The sequence below is a fragment of the Ictidomys tridecemlineatus genome, chromosome 4 (assembly GCF_052094955.1).
Source record: "Ictidomys tridecemlineatus isolate mIctTri1 chromosome 4, mIctTri1.hap1, whole genome shotgun sequence".
NCBI classification, from domain to species: Eukaryota; Metazoa; Chordata; class Mammalia; order Rodentia; family Sciuridae; genus Ictidomys; species Ictidomys tridecemlineatus.
In genome coordinates this window covers 80,901,408-80,921,737 of record NC_135480.1, presented here as the reverse complement: position 1 = coordinate 80,921,737, position 20,330 = coordinate 80,901,408, and the positions used below count along the sequence as shown (strand labels likewise).

General features: G+C 40.5%; 1 protein-coding gene across 4 annotated transcripts in view; it reads right to left on the bottom strand.

Moving 5' to 3' along the window:
- Amotl1 (angiomotin like 1) overlaps positions 1-20,330 on the bottom strand; it is a 130,189-nt gene that overhangs the window by 64,663 nt on the left and 45,196 nt on the right. For 3 of the 4 annotated variants that reach the window (XM_078046885.1, XM_078046887.1, XM_078046886.1), the window contains one exon: positions 3,556-3,705. In XM_078046885.1, coding sequence (XP_077903011.1) covers positions 3,556-3,705 — 150 coding nt within the window. Of the gene's footprint in view, positions 1-3,555; positions 3,706-3,951; positions 3,972-20,330 lie in introns of those variants that run through there. The other variant, XM_078046888.1, reaches the window with a different exon arrangement.

Below are 20,330 nucleotides of genomic sequence, written 5' to 3'. Positions count from 1 at the left end.
TACAATCCCATGAGGCAGATATTATTACCCAGCTTACAGATGAAGAGAGGCTCAGAGAAGATAAGTCAGAGGCCTCAGAGAGGCAGAGCCAAGATCTGACTCCAAATCTATGAGCATTCCACAACTTTACAAGTCACTGGCTTCTCATATCCAGACCATTTCAACTTTATGTCCTGACTCTAGTCTCATTTCTATTTATTTCTAAACCCACCCCTCAGATCCCAATCTACCTTCCACATTACCTTGAAAAATTATTCCAACAGAAAAACTGACTCCTATTACTTCTCTGAACAAAGCCTCAACAATCAATTATAGGATGAAGCTGACATTCTATCATATTGTGTAGCAGGTACTGCTTACCTATTTAGCAACATTTCATGTCACCTGCCACATTTCATGTCATGCCTGCCCAGCACTGGTAACCCCTTGGAGTTTAATAACCTCCTGCAATATCTAAGTATTCATAGTTTCCAAAACCCACTAGCTGTCTCCAGCCTCTAGGCTCTCATGTCATTCTTCCCGATCCCTGGGAGGAGGCATCTCGCTGTGTCTCTTGGGAAATTCTATGCTTCAGGGGCAGCTCCAAATCTACCTTCACAGTAAAACCTTTCTCTTCTGTAGCCCAATAGGCTTGAGCCTTCCTTCTCCAAAGTCCCTATTCCATTTGTACAAATGCCACTGAAGCAAACATCCTAGCAAACAGCAATTACTTATTTACAAAGACTCCAAACTCCATAAAGGAAAGATTCAAGTCTTCTCATCTGCACTTTCCTAGCACACAGCTCAATGCTGTTCTCAGATATTCAAAACAATACCTAAGTGAGCCCCATGAAACACAACACCTAGATCATTTCCCAATATAACTATTAAGTAGTGTATGAAGGATATTATATAGCATTATGACTACTGTAAAAATTCCAGAACTTACTACTGGCATGACTTTGAGTAAATCACTCACACTCTCTGAACCTCAATATCTTCCCCATATTGTGCCCAGGAAGCTGGACTACAACATCTCTGGACAGACTGCACTTGCACAGTTCCAAGCAACAACGGTTCAGTGTTTTTATATATACAGGCAATATGTCATTTTCCCTAAACCATCATTCATCCTCAAGTATATATGGCATCTTCATCATGAGTCATCCAGACAGAAATCTCATATTCACTGTTCATCTTTTCTCTCCTTTGCTACCCACATTTAATTAGCTGCTAAGCTAGTTTTTTTTCAGTCTAAAGTGAAATTTAAAAAAAAAAGTAGTATGACTGCTTACAATGTATGTATTCAAACACATCTGTGTGTGTTTACACAGATATCAATAGAAGGAGGCTTATAATTATCTCTTGGGTTTTTTTGTGGGGGGGTGGTACTGAGGATTGAACCCAGGGATGCTTACCCACTGAGCCACATCTCTAGACCTTTTTATTTTTTAATTTGAGACAGGATCTCCCTAAGTTGCTTAGGACCTCACTAAGTTGCTGAGGCTAGCTATAAACTTGTAATCCTTCTGTCTCAGCCTCCTGAGCCGCTGGAATTACAGGCATTAGTCACTGCACCTGGTACAACTATCTTTTTTTTTTAAATTAAAGACCATCAAGGATTATATTCCTCTATCTTCCTGGGTATTAAACTTTGAGAAAGTATGAAAGACAATGACATTTTTAGTGTCCTGGCAAGAGCAAAAGACAGCAATTCCATGTTGGTCCCCTAATTCTCATTAAAAATTTTCACATTCATGGTAGTTAGAAGTCAGAACCAAACCCTAGTTTCTAAACCAATATGCTTTCCTGTGGAGTCTGTTCTTCCACACCCTCTGGCACCCCTGGGGGGTGCCAGCTCTCCTTACCAGCTTCTGCGAACAGCCTCCTAAAACCTCTTGCCTTTGGCCTCTTCTCCTTCTAATCCACACTTAATATTAGTATATTGTTACTACAATATTCCAATATGACACTATTAGAACATTGTTACAGTATATTATCATCTTCCTTCCTCTACTGGAATTCAAGCTCCAGCCACAGAGAGCATAGTCTATGCATCCATGGGCTGTAACCCCCCCACACCAAGTGCTCTGCCCCGTACACACAGGCATTCGGAAAATGACTGCAGAGGAAACCAATAATTTTACAGAGTAGACCCTCAAGCTCACCTTTGATCATGTGGCTCTCCCTGTCCTTCTGGCAAAACAACAACAACAACATCAAAACACTTCACCTTTGTGACCTCAGGCAAGTTATTTGGCCTCTCTGAATCTTTCTCCTTTGAAAAATGCAGAAGCTAAATAATTGCCTCATAGGAACAACTGTGAAGTAAAGTCAAAACATTCCTTATCTCCAGAGAATGTTTACTCCAAGTGAGATGGACACCCAAAGTTCAAAAACCAAAAGAGATTATCATGAGTACTCACAGATGAATTGCCAAATAACTGCAGTAAGCAATGAAAAACCCAAGGAAACAGATCAGTGTGGGCTGGACAGATCCACTCATTCATTCAACAAATACGCACTGCAAATCTATTTTATTCCAGACCTGCCAACAGGTGTTGGAGTTATGAGACTAAAGAGAACAGAGTCCTCGCCCTCTTGGGGTAACAGATCTGAAAGGCTTAATGAAACAACCATGTTTAAATAAGAATAAGAATTTTTTAATAAGACTAGAAGAAAAATTTTAACAAAAATAAAAATCATTCTAGTGGAAAATGACTTATTTGAATGAATAAAGAAATAAAAAATGAATGAGTCTCAATAAACATGAAAACTATGGAATTCTATTTTCACTGAAGTGAGAGAAAAACGAGTTACAAGCACATTTGGTAGGAACCATAAGATTCTCCCCAGAAGTATTTTTAGAGATTCCCTCATAGTTTCACCAGTCTCAAAAACAGAAAAAAGAAGAGTTTGAAAAAGGGTGAGAAAAAGTATTTAAAAATTAGAGAAAATTTAGGGATTAAATGATATAATTCTGAAATATATATATACATACACACACACACACAGACACACACACATATAGTCTCACAAGGGGAGTCACATACTACAATAAAATAGTCTTATTAACAGTAAAGCACAGCATGAATAAAAATAAGGCATCTACCAACAAAGAGACAACTAATGACCCAATATGCTAATTTTAAGATAAGCACAGATAAAAAGAAAAATCTGAGTTACAGTAGTCTCTCTTTCTCCTCAGGAATACATTTCAAGATCCCCCTGACACCAAGGCTAATACTGAGCCCTACACATGCCAAGTTTTTCATGTTCATACACACCTATGATAAAGTTGAATTTATAAATTAAGCATGCTAAGAGATTGACAACAACAACTAAAAATTAAATAGAACAATTGTAACAACATACTGTAAGAAAAGTTATCTAAAACTTGCAAATTTTTCTTTGTGCTTTTTTTCATTTAGTATTTTTGGATCATGGTTGACCTTGGGTAACTGAAAATGCAAAAAGCAAAACCACATATAAAGGAAAGCTATTGCATCAAAAGAGATAAAAATGTGAGACATATGGTCACTTTGTTTTCCAACACGAGTCAGCAAAAGGACTTACCAACTTTTTCCCTGATGCTACTGTTTGCCTCCACCGTCAAAGCAGATGCTTCATGCCTCCCAGAGTAGAGCTGAAAGTCCGAAAAAAAGTAGCTGGTATCTTCTAGAATTTGCACAGGACTGCTGGGGCTGTAAGAGACAGGAGCGGGTGCTGGGAGGAAGAAAGTAACGTGTATGTTAGTGCCAATCAAGTGCCCCCTCTTCCTGTGTGACTCATGATAGCCCACAAGGCATGCTCCCACATTTCAACCCACAGCAGGAGTGCCATATCTTTTTGATTCATAAAATTCCAAAGTTACTACTCAGAATTATCACAAGTCCAGCCACCCACAAAAATGACCCGTGAAGTCAACACACAGTCCTCAAGACACGCTGAGCAGAAGCATAGATGCCTCACATGTTCCAGTTCCAAGGGCAGCGGCAGCAGCACCATCCAAAGCCAAGTCCTCAAGTTCAGAATGATCAAGGAGGGAGATAGAAAGGAGAGAGATGGGAAGGCCAGAAAAGGAGAACCAAAGTGTGAAGAGCAGATATCTCTCACAACATAAACGAGCTCAAGGAAGAGGTGGTCACTTTGTCAGATGATATGCTTGCAAGAGAATGTCCCAGCCCAGTTTACTTAGGCCTCACGCAAAGATTTCTGAAGTCGTGTGCTGCAGCACGGAGCTGAGGTTCTGGAATCTGGGCCTCTGCCAAGCACTGGCCTTTCAGCTCCAGTTTCTCTGCTTCACACACAAACCAGAGTGTGCTTCCTCTTCCAATTAAATGTGACACTGAACTCAGTCCTACAGCCACTGAACATGAAATACCACTACAGTGACACCGACAGTACACACAAAATATCCATGGGAACTTTTAGCAGGATGGGTCTAGCCTATTTCCTGCTCTGCAGATTTCTCTGTGTGGGCACCATGTGTAAGGCTGTTTTTAGCAAAAGTAACTTAGTTAACTCTGGAGAGTCAAACATTTTTAAAAAATTAAAATCCTTTCCCAAAGACAATTCCATTAGAAGAAAAAATGCTGTTCAGCAATTGCTTTGAACTGGTCATTTGAATTTCTTCCTAGGTTTGTTTTCTACCCATTTCCCACAACGTGAAGCTACTAGTAAGCCACTAATTATACCAAGAGCTATGAGATGGGAATGCACTGGTGATCTTCCTGAGTTTCTTTACATCGACAAGTGAATAGCATTTATATGTGCTCCTGAATCATAGGCACATCTGCCCTAGAAAGAAAAAAGATTTTGATAACTATTTACCTTATAAATTTAAAATAAAAACAGTTGTGACTCTCACTTTGTGAAATGACATATTGTATGAAGATAGTCTAAAATCATAGTTCAAATGCACAGGACACTATTTCTCAGTCTCTCTCTCTCCTCTCTCTCTCTTTCTCTCTCCCTCTTTTTTTGTTTTTTGTTTTTTCTTTGTTTTGCCAATCTACAAGGACTATTCCACAAAGAAACTCAAATCTTTCCTGGTCCTCATCTTCTACATCTGTATATATATAAATATAAATATCTGAACTTCTAAGGCTAGAATCAGGATCCTAGATAGCCAGGATCCAAAGCCAAATCCTGACCTGGCTTCTGTTTTCAGGCAGGTAGAAAACTAGGGAGGTACAAAGTACAATCCTGGCTGCATGTCAAAATCTCCTGTGAAACTTTTAAAACCCGGCCTCAAGCAGACCTATTCATTTGGAAGCTGGGAGTTGCGTTCAGGCATCTATAATTTATAAACCCTTTAAATGACCCCAATGAGCAGCCAAAGTTGTGAAGCTTTAAGCTAGGGGAAGAAAGTCCACATAAAGGAACATGAACACACACACCCACACAAACACACACACATACACACACACACACACACACCCATACACACAACACCTTTTTGTGCCTCCACCCCATTCCTCCCATCAAGTCAAAGAGGAGCTGACAGCCCATCTGCTTCAATAAAAGAAACAGTCATATTTTCTGCAGGATGAGAGATAGGGGTTAAATTTCATTATGCTGCATATGGATTTCCAGTTTCCCTAGCACCATTGTTGAAGAGATGATCTTTTCTCCAATATATGTTTATGGTGCCTTTGTCTAGTATGAGATAACTGTATATATTTGGGGTTGTCTCTGTGTCTTCTATTCTGTTCCATTGTCTTCATGTCTATTTCGGTACCAATATCATGCTGTTATTGTTACTGTAGCTCTGTAGTATAATTTAAGGTCTAGTACTGTGATACCTTCAGCTTCCCTTTTCTCACTAAAGGCTACTCTGGGCCTCTTATTTTTCCAAATGAATTTCATGATTGCTTTTTCTATTTCTATCTCTCTCATACCCTGCACAAAACTCAACTCAAAGTGGATCAAGGACCTAGGCATTAGACCAGAGATGTATATCCACTAGAAGAAAATGTAGGCCCAACACTCCATCATGGTGGCTTAGGAACTGACTTCCTCAAAAAGACTCCTCTCCTAAAGCACAAGAAGTAAAATCAAGAATCAATAGGTGGGATGGTATCAAACTAAAAAGCTTCTTCACAGCAAAGGAAATAATCAAGAGCATGAATAGAAAGCCTACAGAATGGGAGAAAATCTTTACCACCTGCACCTCAGATAGAGCATTCATTTCCAGGATATATATAAAGAACTAAAAAAATTAACACTAAAAAAATCAAATAACCCAATTAATAAAGGGGCAAAGGAACTGAACAAGCACGTCACCACAGAAGAAATATGAATGGTCAACAGTATATAAAAAAAAATGTTCAACATCTCTAGCAATTAGAGAAGTGCAAACTAAAACTACACTGAGATTTCATCTTACTCCAGTCAGAATGACAATCAAGAATACAAGTAACAATAAATGTTGGCAAGGATGTGGAGAAAGGGGCACACTCATACATTGCTGGGGGGACTGCAAATTGGTGCAACCACTCTGGAAAGCAGTATGGAGATTGCTCAGAAAACTTGGAATGAAACCACCATTTGACCCAGTTATCTCACTCCTTAGTATATACCCAAAGGACTTAAAATTAATAGTGACACAGCCATATCAATGTCCATAGCAGCTCAATTCACAAAAGTTAAGCTATGGAACCAACCTAGGTGCCCTTCAACAGATGGATAAAGAAAATGTGATATATATTGACAATGGAATATTACTCAGCCATAAAGAAAATGGAATTATGGCATTTGCCAGGAAATGGTTGGAACAGGAGACTATCATGCTAAGTGAAATAAGCCAGTCCCAAAACACCAAAGCTGAATGTTCTCACTGATATGTGGATGCTAACACACAAATAAGGGGGCAGGGAGAATAGAAGTTCATTGGATTAGACAAAGGGAAATAAGGAAAGGGAGGGAGATGAGTATAGGAAAGACAGTAGAATGAATCGGATATAGCTTTCCTATTTTTAATATATGAATACATGACCAATGAAATTCCACATCACGTACAACCGCAAGAATGGGATCATAATTAGAATAAGATGTACACCATATATGTATAAATATATGAAAATATACTCTACTGTCATGGGTAACTAAAAAGAACAAATTAAAACTGATATTTTTAAAAAATAGACCTGGGTCAGGAATGTCATGTTGCAGCATATTACACTTTGGGTGATCCCTTCTAGTCACATGACTAAGAATTTCAAATGATAAAAGAGCAAACTTCTAATAAAATTGAGGTATGTATGTATAAACAAATGTATATAAAGGAGAGCATAGATGTGTGGAGCTCAGATGGAGCCCTGCACTAAGCCATTCACTACAACACTGGTTAGGAATTACTTTTCCCCACTTTACTCACGGGCTGCCAACTAAGAGTAGAATCAAGAGCTCTAAGGCCTCAGGACACTGAACAGAGTGGTCTCCGAATGGGCTTACACACACACACAACTCTCCCTCTCTCTCCCTCTCTCTCGGACGGAGGCACATGATGCTCAACTAGTGCCTCCTTTCTCCATTCACGTGTGGAGGCCACTGCCTCACGTTCCCACAGATGCCGTTATTCCTGGATGCTGAAGAAAGGCAGGAGAGCCGAGTGGATGACCAGAACAGGCTCCTGAGGCAGGCAGGCTCACTCCACTCAAGCCAGGAATCAGTCAGGTGAGCTATCCCAGCACCAAGGCGGCCCGAAAGGAATCACACTTCTTGCTTTCTCACCAGCAGGGCAAGGAAAAGTGGCAGTACCATGTGCCACAGGATCTGCACTGCATTCCTGGGCCACGCGGGACACATCTAAGAGAGGCTGGACCCATCCTCTGCCTATTTTAGTTCACTGTCTTCCCTAGAAGCTCCTGTACCTCAAGTTGAGTCTATTTTCTTAAACCAAATGATCTAACTTGACAGGGTCAAAGATGTCTGAAATGAGAAATGAGAAGGAGAGGCGTGGTGTGAGGGGAAAGCTGTCGTCTTGGCTGGGAGTTCATAACCAGGAGTGGAGTTGTGAGAAACAGTAGGAGGCCCCAGATACCACTACCACCCAGAAAGGTCCTGCAAGGCTGGCTCGGGCCCAGCAACCCAGCAACACTGCCAGTTTAGGGGGGCTTCTGGCCTCTTGAGGATTCTGGGAGCTCAACAGTGTGTGGTATTATGGTGTAGATGCCCACAGGGGTGCCAGAAGAGCTATTTCCATATAAAAAGTCTCATCTTTGTGGTTAACTTACAATTATCTTCTTCCAAACCAGAACCCTGTCTGAGGGTCACCACTCACATGCCTCAGTGTGCAGGGGAGGTGGCCAAAGCACCAGAGACCCAGCAGGGTCAGTGTAAAGGGTCAGCTGTCTGGGAGGGTTTCTCTGGAGAAGGGGCACACACAGCCCCCAGGGCCCCTGCCCAGAAGGAAAGCAGAGATCTATTTGTGCTGCATTTAATATGATATTCTGAGATTTTTCAGGATTGTTGAAGGTTTAACATTTATGTTTTATATTTGACGCGTTTCACCAGCTTGGCTCCTAAATGACAAAATGCACACGTCCCTTATCAACACAGAAAATCCTGGCTCCCCTCTCACTGAGCCTGACTGCTTCTAGCTTACTGAAGAAGCAAGGAACGTTCCCCCATCATGGTTTAGACTTTCTTTGTGACTGTCCAGAGGCCTGCAGGTAATGTGACCTGAACAAGACCTTTGTCATTACTCAATAGTGGTAACAACAAAAGGTTCCACTGTTGAAGGAGAAAGGAATTAAGGTAAAATGAAATAGTTTTCTAGGGGAGGCAAGAGGCACAACAAGGACCCTGGTGAGCTGCTCCTCTTCTTTACCTTCCACCATAACTAGTGAACTCTCAAGGAGCAGATCCTGCATCTGATACCAAGCCAAGAGATCAGGCTCAGAAGTCTCCTTTAGGTTTAAAATCTGGAGGACATTAAACTGTCATCCCACTATCATTCAATACACACACCACGGGGAATCCCTGCCCTTACACTCCACTCTGGCATGGCACTCCCTTGCATATAACCATTTGGGTTACAAGTTCCAGGTCGCACTTTGATTTTGAAGGTTGTTTTGTTGTTTTGGGGTTTTGTTTGTTTGTTTGTTTGTTTTAATAATCAGGCCCCTCTTTTAGCTGTCAGTAGTCTTGCTGGTCCCCTCAGCACCCCAGCATCCTGTAACATCCTCATTCTCTGAGTACAAACCTCTAACTTCACCCCAACCCACCTCCAACTACTTTAAAGTTCATTCCAGCAAATTTACCTCCTCCAGAATGTCTTCTCCCTCCCAAACACCAGCCTCCCTTCCCTCAAATGCCACAGCAATTATGTTCTGAGGTGCACAAAGCCAGCACATCAACATCAATGGCCTAGTATTTGCAGTAGTCATTAAATCTAAGCTGATGTTATTGCCCTGGTGAAGTTATAAGCCCTTTGAGGAAAACACCATACTGTGCATTTGTTAATTTCTACAGGTGGCATATAAAATATATGCTCTCTGACAACTATGCTCTCTGATAGAGAGAACATGGCAATACTCTGTCCAATGGTCTTGCTGGCGGTCAAGTAAGAGAAGGTCCAAGATCCCTTCAATGCCAGTTTCTGAGAGTTCCAGATAATCCCTGCACCTTTCCATCCCCTAAAATACAGGGACACTTACTTTCTCCTTTGCAGCCAATACTGGTGCTTTGAGTTCTGCAGGCCAGAGGACCATTCCTCAACGATCCACTAATTGCAGAACAACTCCCTGGTGTTGCCAAAGTGAGAACCACTCTGCCAGCTACATGTAATCTAAAACCTCCCCATGCATTGAAAAACAATTGCACTGTCTGGAGTAGAACAATCTCCTCTAACTACAATAGAGAGTTTAACCGCAGCAACAAACAATTCTATGGCTTCTACCTTTTCTTACAAAGGGCTGAGGAATTTGCCAAGTGTGCCAGTGACCTCAAAGTTAAACCTAAGCATTTAAACCTTCTGATTCTGGCAGACCTTGAGTTTTTCTGGACAGTGAAATACCTGGCTCGGGGAACAGGATACCCTGGAAACAATGTTTAGAAGGGGCCTGAAGAACCTGGGTTCTGTACCTGAAAAATAAGGGTCTAGCCTGTTCCCAGATCCCATGTGAAAGAAAGCAAGCTAGCTCATCTGGGGTCGGCCAACTTACAGTCCACACATTGAGATCTAAGTGAAGCATAGACAGGCAATGGCCCCTCCTCCACAGACACCTGTACACAACACACATATTGTTAAAAAAGAACAGGAATCCCCACCATTAAGCCCAAAGTACAGCCAGAACATGATTTCTCACTCTTTTCCCCTGGGAACTATTATTTGAAACCCAAGGTTTGTGGTTGGGTGTCAGAGGTGGGGTTACCAAGATTCCCAATCCCTATACTGTGTGGCCTTCCAAACAGGCATCAAACTCGAATTCCAATCCTGTACCAATCCATCTATTCTAGAAAACAAGCGAAATCAATACACTAATACCTATTAAATTTAGACTCAATCTAAAATGTGTAGGAACAATTTTAATTTGTCTGAATTTTAACTTAGTGATATGTATTAGAAATATCTCTGATATTATCAGTGTAAAGCAAAATGCCAAACATGTGCTTAACCTAATAGGAGCTATAAATAAAGAGAAATGAGTAAGATGGTTCTAGATCTGAGTATGAAGGATTTGATCCCAAAGACCAGCATGCACACAGCTACCCTCGTTCATCACAGCCCAAGTGCTCTATGTGAGGGACACACCACCATCTCTGGAGGCCCAGGGGTAATTTACTGCTACTCCTTGACTGAGGAGAGGGACACAGTGCTGCAATGACAAAGGAGAGACCTGGGAGGCGAGGCGAGGAGAGTGTGTACCCACCGTGGGTAGGGAGAGGAGGGAGCCAAGGAAGATAAGCCTATCATGGGAAAAAAGAATCACAGGACTGGGTCACGGAAGTGTTTGTGTCTTTAAGGAACAGTAGCTTAACTATGGGCAAGGAAGATGAAGCCACATCTGTAGACCCTGGATCTAGTATTCACCGGGTATTCTTAAAAGCATTAGCACATTATTTTCACAACACTCTAGAACTGGAGAATAATTTAGAGATCAGGTTCAACTTTTTTGTGTACAGGCCCGGGGGGGATACCAGGGATTGAACTCAGGGGACACTCAGCCATCAAGCCACATCCCCACCCCTATTTTGTATTTTATTTAGAGATAGGGTCTCACTGAGTTGCTTAGCACCTCACTTTTGCTGAGGCTGCCTTTGAACTTGCAATCCTCCTGCCTCAGCCTCCTGAGCCGCTGGGATTACAGGTATGTGCCGCTGTATCCAGCCAGGTTCAGCTTATAACTACTACCACCACATTCCCTTCCTGACAAGCCAATCAGCCAATTAAATACTTGGATGTTAGAGAATGCTGAAGCCACAGTGTAAGTATTGGAGGCAGATGCTACCATCCATTACAGAAGCCACAGGGTCCCTTCCTGGTCCAGGATTTGGGAGGACCTAAACTTATTCCCAATGTACTGAGGATCTACTCTTGAGGATGTGACACAAAGACGAAAGGCTATGGGTACATTTTCCGTGGCAGCACTTTCACCAGTAGTGATTGCTATGGCCTCTGTTTTCTGAGCCTTCCCATTAATTTGTGACAGCCCAATATATTTCCAATTATTTTTTGTGTGTGTGTAGTTAAGTTAGTCAAAGTCACTATGTGCTACTTACAATCAAGAATCTGATAGATTTATATTTTAAAAATTAATTGCTCTGACTCTCATATTATCACAACATTGTTTGTATCTTAAATAATAGATGACTTAGCACCATCTTGAATTATAGTACATCATATCAATTGTCCCAACTATCTTTGCACAAATCCTAAATAAATACCTGCAGTTCCCGCAAAGCTTTCTCCATCTGGAGGGCCTTTCTGCCCTATGAGTCTAGGAGATTCTTACTTTGGTACATACTAGACGCTAAAGCACATATTTTGACCATCAAAAAGTCCTTTGATCTTTTGAAACTCTTTTGTAGTGGCCATTTGCTTCACGAAGTCACCTATCCCTTCTCTTCCAAATTTCTGTGTGCCGCTCTGGACTCCGACAACATTCTATGAATATTGATGAAACAGTCTATATTAAGCTTCCTTATGCATTTAGTTTTTTCTCCTCCCCATTTAACTTGTAAATTTTTAACAGTAGGGACCAAGTCTTATTTACCTAGTATCTCCAATTGCTGGCAGAAATAACATCACAGTAAGTATTCAGTGCATATTCACTGAATCAATGAACAATCTGCATACGTTTACAATATCTAAAAGTTTTTAGTATAATGGGGACTAAATAAATACATCAACTTAGTAGATAGAGAAATGCAATTTAAAACAACCAGTTATAGGCATATTCTTCATTCTACAGAATTCAGCTCATAGGTGGGTGTCTATTTTGGGGTCTCTTTTGGTAAAAGCTACTGGGAGAAAAAAAAGAAAAATGAAAAAAAAAACTGAGACAAAGAAACAGAGACAGAGAGAGACAGCCACCTACTGCTAAAATTGGTTAATTAAAGTATTCTGTGATTCAGTTAGAAGTAACATTACAGGACTTGTGTAGCTTGAGCACACACTCGCATTTTGAGAAAGGTGTTTGTCCCTTGCAGGCAGGCTCTATGCCTGGGGACTACAGCCAGGCAGAATTGGGGGACCCCTTCACTCACCATAAAAAAAGAGGAATATTTCCAGTCCTGCCTATTATACCAAGTACCCTGTGATAGAATCCATAATAAAAGAACCTTACAAGGAAAAGGCAGTTCATAACATTTGGATTTTAATATAAAACCCAAAGACTACTTAACTATCTTGACTCAAATTGTACATGGGTGTCATTATAATTCATATTTCCTATTGATGTCTTTGGTGCATAACTTATCTAAAACTAAGACCAAAAGTATCCAGACTTTAAAGATTCTTTTCTGCATATAAGCTTAAACCTCAGTTACTGACATTTCACACTCTTTAGTTTCACTCCTTTTGTTTGGACCTATCAGAAGGCATCTCAGGACCACAAAAGTATTCTTTTGTGGCCCTGGCACACACTGACTTCCCCCTGAGAGAAATAAAGTATTACTAGCATGACTGACAAACTTTAATATGTTTGCATCCCTGAGTGCAGTCGGAAGTACCTGACACTCTTTTAACAAAGGAAAACAAACAAGATGGAGAGCTTTAAAATAAACCCCTAGGCATAAAATGGCCATATGTCTACATAGTTATGCTCCTCAAAGCTCCCCTCTCACCCACACCACCAAGACAGCAGAGTACTTCACACTTACTGTCACTCAATTCCTCCAGCCTTCCCACATCATTAAGGCTGGGTGACACTGGGAAGTGTGTCAGGCAGCGCCATCCCACAGGGACAGGATTCTCTCAAGAGGCAAGTACACATCCACCTAGCTGGTAAAGCCCTATGGGCTCATGGATGAACTACATCATTTAAAGCAATCAGTACTTGCCAAGAAACCAGATATGCCCTTAGAAATAAAAGAGCACCATCAAAAATTTACTGAGACCCTATTAGTTCAGGTACGTTCCTTACAAAAGTTATGTTATTTGATTATTACCACCCTACTTCCATTTTGTTGATGGAGACACTGAGGCTCACATGGGTGTCCAGAGCCACGAAACCAGCCAGCAGTACAGTCTCTTCAAAGCAAAGGTTTGTTGGTGTTTAGTTTCATTTTTTTCCAGTGCTGGGGATCAAACCCAGTGCCTCATGCATGCTAGGCATGGACTATACCTCTGAGTCACATCTTCATCCCTGCTAGGTTTTCTTCTTTGTTTTTGAAAATGAGGGTAGTTTTAATGAAACACTCTTGTTTGTGAATAAAGAGGAAAGGCAATGGGGAAAGTTTCCTTCTTTGCAAGTATGAGGCAGAGAAGAATCCAGAGCCATTTTGTTTGTGTTATTTCTTACCAAAACTATGGGAAATAAGAGCACACTCCTGGCCAATCACCAGACACCAAGGCATTGGAGGAAACCACCCTTCCTCATCCCTTCCATCTGGTTACATATTAAAGTCATGACAGTGTTTCCCCTTGAACAATGGATCCTGAACCTACAGTGTGTCAGTACTACACATGAAACTTGCCAAATGCATCACTACCAAGTCTCCACATCAAAATGGCCTCTCTACAAGAGTCGACCAGAAATAAATTCTTTGACCATCCTTCACAGATGATTTGAACTCAGGTCTGGGAAGCTTGTACATCTCTGCTATATAAACTCTTATAAAATGTGCACTTCTGAAAGTCATAGGGAACTGAAATTTTATAAATTAAGCATACCTAAAACTCAAATGTGTTGAATTTAATGAAGCTAAATAATGATTAATGAGTAAGAGACTTAACTCTTTCTAGAGCCAACTAACCTGCATTAACTCCTTTAGTAGAAGGAAGCCTCTTTCCTCTCATTTGTTTTTAATAAATTCAGATTTGAAGACAATAGTTTTAATTGCTAATCTGAATAACTGGAAAAAAGGATATATCTACTTTAGTTACATGTAAATAACATGTATCTACATAGTATGGTAACAAGGTGACCATATCAAATAATATATCCAAGTTAATAACATGATGAGGGAAAACCTATAAAAACACCTAGCACTCTATACATAACTGCTTGATAAATCTGGAACTCTAAAACCCTCCTCTGAGAATGGGGATAATCTGTTATTCGGGTTTGGAGAGATAATGTGAATCAACTACACATCAGTTGATCCCAGAGGCCAACTGCAGCCAGAGTCCACGTAAGACACACAGCTATCTCAGGATAGGGAAGGAAGACATCCCAAGTGGCATTACTGAACATGACGTGCTACAAACATTATCTCAGGTAACCCTCATGTCCCTGAGAATTAGGCTTCATAATCTCCTTTGTACCCTAACGCACCAGGAATGACACACCTCAGGTGTGTCACACAGCTCACAGCCACAAGCCTGAGTGACAAACTCGGTGCTGACTGTTGTGAAGCAAACCCCAGAATTTCAATGGTATTTTACTAGATACTTGGGATAGTATTTGGGTTCCTTATAATTCCCAGGATCATAGACCTGTGAATTTGATTTGCAGCAAAGGAAGAATTATTCACTAATTTATCTGTCCATTCATTCATTCAGTCAACCAAAACACATGACATTGAGCCTCTGCCGTGGGCAAGACAATGCCTGGTACCACAAGACCCAGATCTGAGAGTCTAGTCAGAGAGACATATAAAGCACACAATGGCCAAACAGAACAGAAATGCAACCACACAGGCTTGAGGTAGTGTGGAGCAGTGAGCTCAGAAACCTATGTCCACACCTACCTCCACACACATAGGACCTAGAACTGTGCCCAGGGCTACATCAACCTCTTCCTCCTCCTTGCTCTTCCATTTCAGATCATTGATGCCCCTTTACAAGAATCTGCCACAAGCTCTAGAGCTTCTCCCTGCACCTGGATGAATGCTCATCCACAAATGTCATGTTCAGTTTTACTACACAGTCCAGTTTAAGCACCCTGAGCTTATCATCAACCAGGAGGATGAGAGGGAGCAGTGGGAAACGTTGTAAAATACTATTTTCTGGAGGCAAATCAACCACAGGCATCAGGAAGGGCAAAAGAAGAAACCACACACGGTTGAGAATTTTCTATGCAAAGAGCATTGCTCTCTTCTAGTGGATCGAACTAACTCAATCCTCATCATCCCCATTTCTCAGATGAGAAAACTAAGGCACTGAGAATAACTTGCCTAAAGTTACACAATTAGGAGTGAAAGCACGATTCAAACCCAGCTTAACTGGCTGGAGAGTTTATGGCTTCTACTGGTGTTTTTAAAAGCACTCAGATTTTTATTTATTTATTTGATGTGGTGCTGAGGATCAAACCCAGTGCCTCACATATGCTAGGCAAGCACTCTACCACTGAGCTACAACCCCAGCCCACTCAGATTTTGTGGGGTTTTTTTTTGTCTCAAAACCTCTTCTTCACACTCTTAAAAATTACTGAGGACCAATGAGCTTTTGTTTATGTGGGCCATATCTGTCAATATTTATTTTATTAGAAATTAAAACTGAGAAAATTATATGTTGTCTCATTTAAATAAAATAATAAATTGAACTATAAATCATATAAAATATTTTTATGAAAAACAGCTTATTTATTGGGGAAAAAAAGCAGTAAAAAGAGGGACTCTTTTATAGCTTTGAAAAATTCTTTCTGCCTGGCATAATAAAAGACAGCTGGATTCTCTTATCTGCTTTTGCTTGCAATCTATGATTTGGGGTTAAAGTAGATGAAGAAATCCGAGCCTCATACAAATATGTAGTTGGCAAGAGGAGTATTTTAATAGCCTTTTTCAGATAACCATGACTATTCTTTGAAGCTATATCAAAATTCAACAATCAGTGCTGTGGTTTGGAAGTATCCCCAAAGTCCCATGTGTTAAAGGCTTGGTCACCAGCCTGTGATAGTGCTATTGGAGAGTATGTAACCTTTAAGTGGTGGAGCCTACTGGAAAAAGTTAGGTCACTGAGGGTGCACCCTTGCAGGGAATAATGGGATCCTGCACTTTCTTATCTCTTCCTTCCCTTCCTGGCGGTTATTAGGTGAATGGCTTTGCACCACCACACATTCCTGCACCATAGGCTGCCTTACCACATTCTCTACCCACAGTGGCCTCAAACCTCTAAAAACTGTGAGCCAAAACAAGCTTTTACCTCTTTAAATTGATTTATCTCAGATGTTTGTTGCAGTAACAGCAATCTGACTAACCCAAGTGGCAAGTTCTTAAAAGTAAATGCAATATGAAGCATGACCACCTACCAGAGGCCTGCTCTGGATATTCCCCTATTACTTTAAAATCTTATTGGGCCATCTTTCACTTTGGAGGGAACTCTTGTTAAGCCACGTAAAACTTCATAACAACGTACACTGATCATCTAGAAAAGGGATATTCACTGAATAATATAAATCATCCAAACACTGAAACATTTCAAGCATATAATATCAACAGAATCATATTTGTTAATATACAATGGATCTAGATCATTGGAAAAGTCTTTTACATCCTGGAAAGCAACAAGTTCAAGGTGGAAGATACGAATTTTTCAAAACTGCAAAGAAAGGCTCCATGAGATTACTTTCAATCAAAAGCTTGACTTTTATCACTGGCAGCAAATAGTTGTTCCACTTGAAATGACAAGTTCCCTTTATTCATTTTTGAGAAAACATCTACCAAATCACAATAAGGATAGTTTGTCAGTTGTTCTTTCAAATTACTATAACTTACTGTGTGTGGTGGGGGGAGCAGCTAGTTGAACATGTACCTCTCAACTCAACCACAAAAGTATTTCTCCTTGACTTGGAGCAGAAGCACTTTTTGTGTACACCCCTTTCTGTCACACAGGATATTAAAAGAGTACTCGGGGTTTGAGACTTAACATAATTAATCATTGAAGAACATTCAACTGGAATGTTCTTGAGAAAAATGGACTTTTTAAAAAATTTGTGAGTGGGTGAAAAATAAACTGACCTCGAGCACGATCCAGTGCCACCTCCTTGATTTATTCTAAGGCACCTGCAATTTTACCCACTGTAGCTCTTGACCACCAGGTGCAAATGTGAACACAGTGAAAAAAAGTGCATTATGCTTTAGTATTATTATAAAAGTAGTTTTTAAGTCTCAGATACTGCTTCTCAAGGCCCCAGAGGCGACTCTTCGAGAAATGACTCTCTACATTACACAGCTTCTTCCATGGGGAAAGTCCAAAAGTTGTAACACTTAAGGAGAAAAGATGAAAAAGGTGGAAACCAATTCTGAGAATGAGTCATTTCCCCAACTGGGCAAAGGAAGCCACCCAGAGCCCAGGGCAAGTCTGGGAAACCTTAAGAAGACACACAGAGGCCCTTTGATGTAAAGCATTAAAGCACTGCAGAACTCCATTTCTCAAAAGAATGGACCCCCGTGATTAATGAAAATGCACCTTAAGACAAACAACAACCTACCCAGAGAATATGGTACATGAATGCACATTCTTGCCCTTAAGGAATTTTTATAAAGCAGTATACAAATCAGCAATGATCTTTTTTCACTAGGAAAAGGGGGGGGGTTGGCAAAAGAGGAAGAAGGAGGAGGGAGAGAGGAGAGAGAAGAGAGAAGAAGGAAGTGGAAGGGGGAGGAGGAGGAGGAAAGGCTCCAGGAGATTACTTTGGGAGACAAGAAGAAAGAAACTTTAATAACTTGTTAAGCAGGAAACTCAGCTATTCTTGGACAAAAAGAAAATGATGCCGTCCAGCCCAAACGCCAGAGTATTAGAAAGATTTAAAGGATAATAAAGATAGAGGAAAAACTATTAAATGGAAAGAAGGACACACCATGCTTTATGCTTTGTTCTGATAAATTTGCTTCTTAAACAATATAAGAATCATGGCTCTATCACTGATTAGCTATATGAACTGGAACAAATGATATAATTTCTTGGAACCCATTATCTTATCAGTTAATGCAAACAATAACACCTACTATATAGGGCTGTTGTGAAAATCAAATGAGACAATGGAAAGGGCTATGGACAGTGGTCTAGCACATAGTAAGTGCTCAGTAAATTTTAGATCCAGTTAGGCACTGAAATGCACAACTGTAATCCCAGTTACTCTGGAGGCTGAGGCAGGAGAATCATAAGTTCTAGGTCAGCCTCAGCAACCTGACAAGACCCTGTCTCAAAATAAAATAAAAAGAGCTGGGGTCGTAGCTTAGTGGTAGAACACCTCTAGGTACTAGTATGGCAAAATAACAATAATAATAACAACAACAACAATAATATATTTTAGATCCATTTTGTAAAAATGGAAAAGTCAAACAGGAATCACCACTGTAAAATTCACTTTCAAGAGATGATCAAATCATGTGCTGTTGTTTTTTTTGTTTTTTCCTAATATCGGTATTATGGATTGAAGTCCCGGCACTTTACCATTGAGCTACATTCTCCAGTCCTTTTTTTAATTTTTTTTTTATTTTTATTTTTTTGAGAAGGGCCCTCACTAAGTTGCTGAGGCTGGCTTCAAATTTGGGATCCTCCTGCCTTTGACTCCCAAGACACTAGGATTATAGATGTGCACCACCACATATGCCCAAACCAGTAAGCCTTTAAAAAACAGTAGCAAGATGTTCAGGAAGATCAGAGATGAAAGTTCCTACAGTTTTGCTATGTCAGACTATTCAGCTAACTACAGACTAAAACTACATTTTCAATTCTTCAAGAATGTAAGATGAAGGAAGACCTAAAACACACATTTCTCTGAAAATAAGTTTAATATTATAGTCTTATTATTAAAAACCAAAATAAGAGAATATAAGGAATTATCCAAAGGCCCTTCAGAGTCCCAACTTGGGATGGGAGTATGGCTCAGTAGTAAAGCACTTACCTAGCATGCACCAAGCCCTGGGTTCCTTCCCTAGCACCACACACACACACACACACACACACACACACACACACACACACACACATATACACACACAGGTTTCAAAGCCCCCAGCTTACCTGGCCACCTTGTCGAGAAAGTAAAGGGCCAGATGGGCTTGAAGAAGGGATCAGAAACCATCAACTGAATATCCCTCATATGCCTAGGATCCATCTTCAGAGAGTGACGCTGGGGTAGGTGGGGGGCACAGACCTGCCCTCTGTCCTGAGCATTACAAAGAAGAAGAAAGCTCTCCTCTCCTGCCATCATTGTTCCTTAACTTTTCTCTCTCATCATCTGTGGTGTAACAGGATGAAAGTCAAGGTGTACACACCTGCCCTGCATCTGCGGCCGTCACAGCAATGTGGGGCAATCTGACCCAACTACCAAAAATGGGGGAAAGGCTGTTTCTTCAGAATCATGGCATTGGTGACAATTAAGGCCTATTTTTATCCACAAAACAGTGAGTCTTGTAATAGTTTAGCCAACAAGATGATTAAAAAAAATGACCTCTCTTCGAGGTGCATAACCCATCAGTGGACTAGGAAACCCATTATAACATTTTCTCTAAAATCTGTACAAGAGATAACTCAGTCAAGGATTTCAAAGCTGATATACAGTAATTCTTGAAAAAAGAATTCTGAATCACCTTAATTGATGTTTATAATGATGATCCAAACCATCAAGAAAAAGTAACATAAGGTAGGGGGTGAGAATAGGGAGGGGATCCAGCTTGCAGAATATCTACCTTCAGCTAGACAGAATATTCACATGTTCAGAACGGTACAGTTTCCAGGTGTTTACTTAGTGTTAAACGTCTAATGCTTTATCCAAGGATGATACATCATG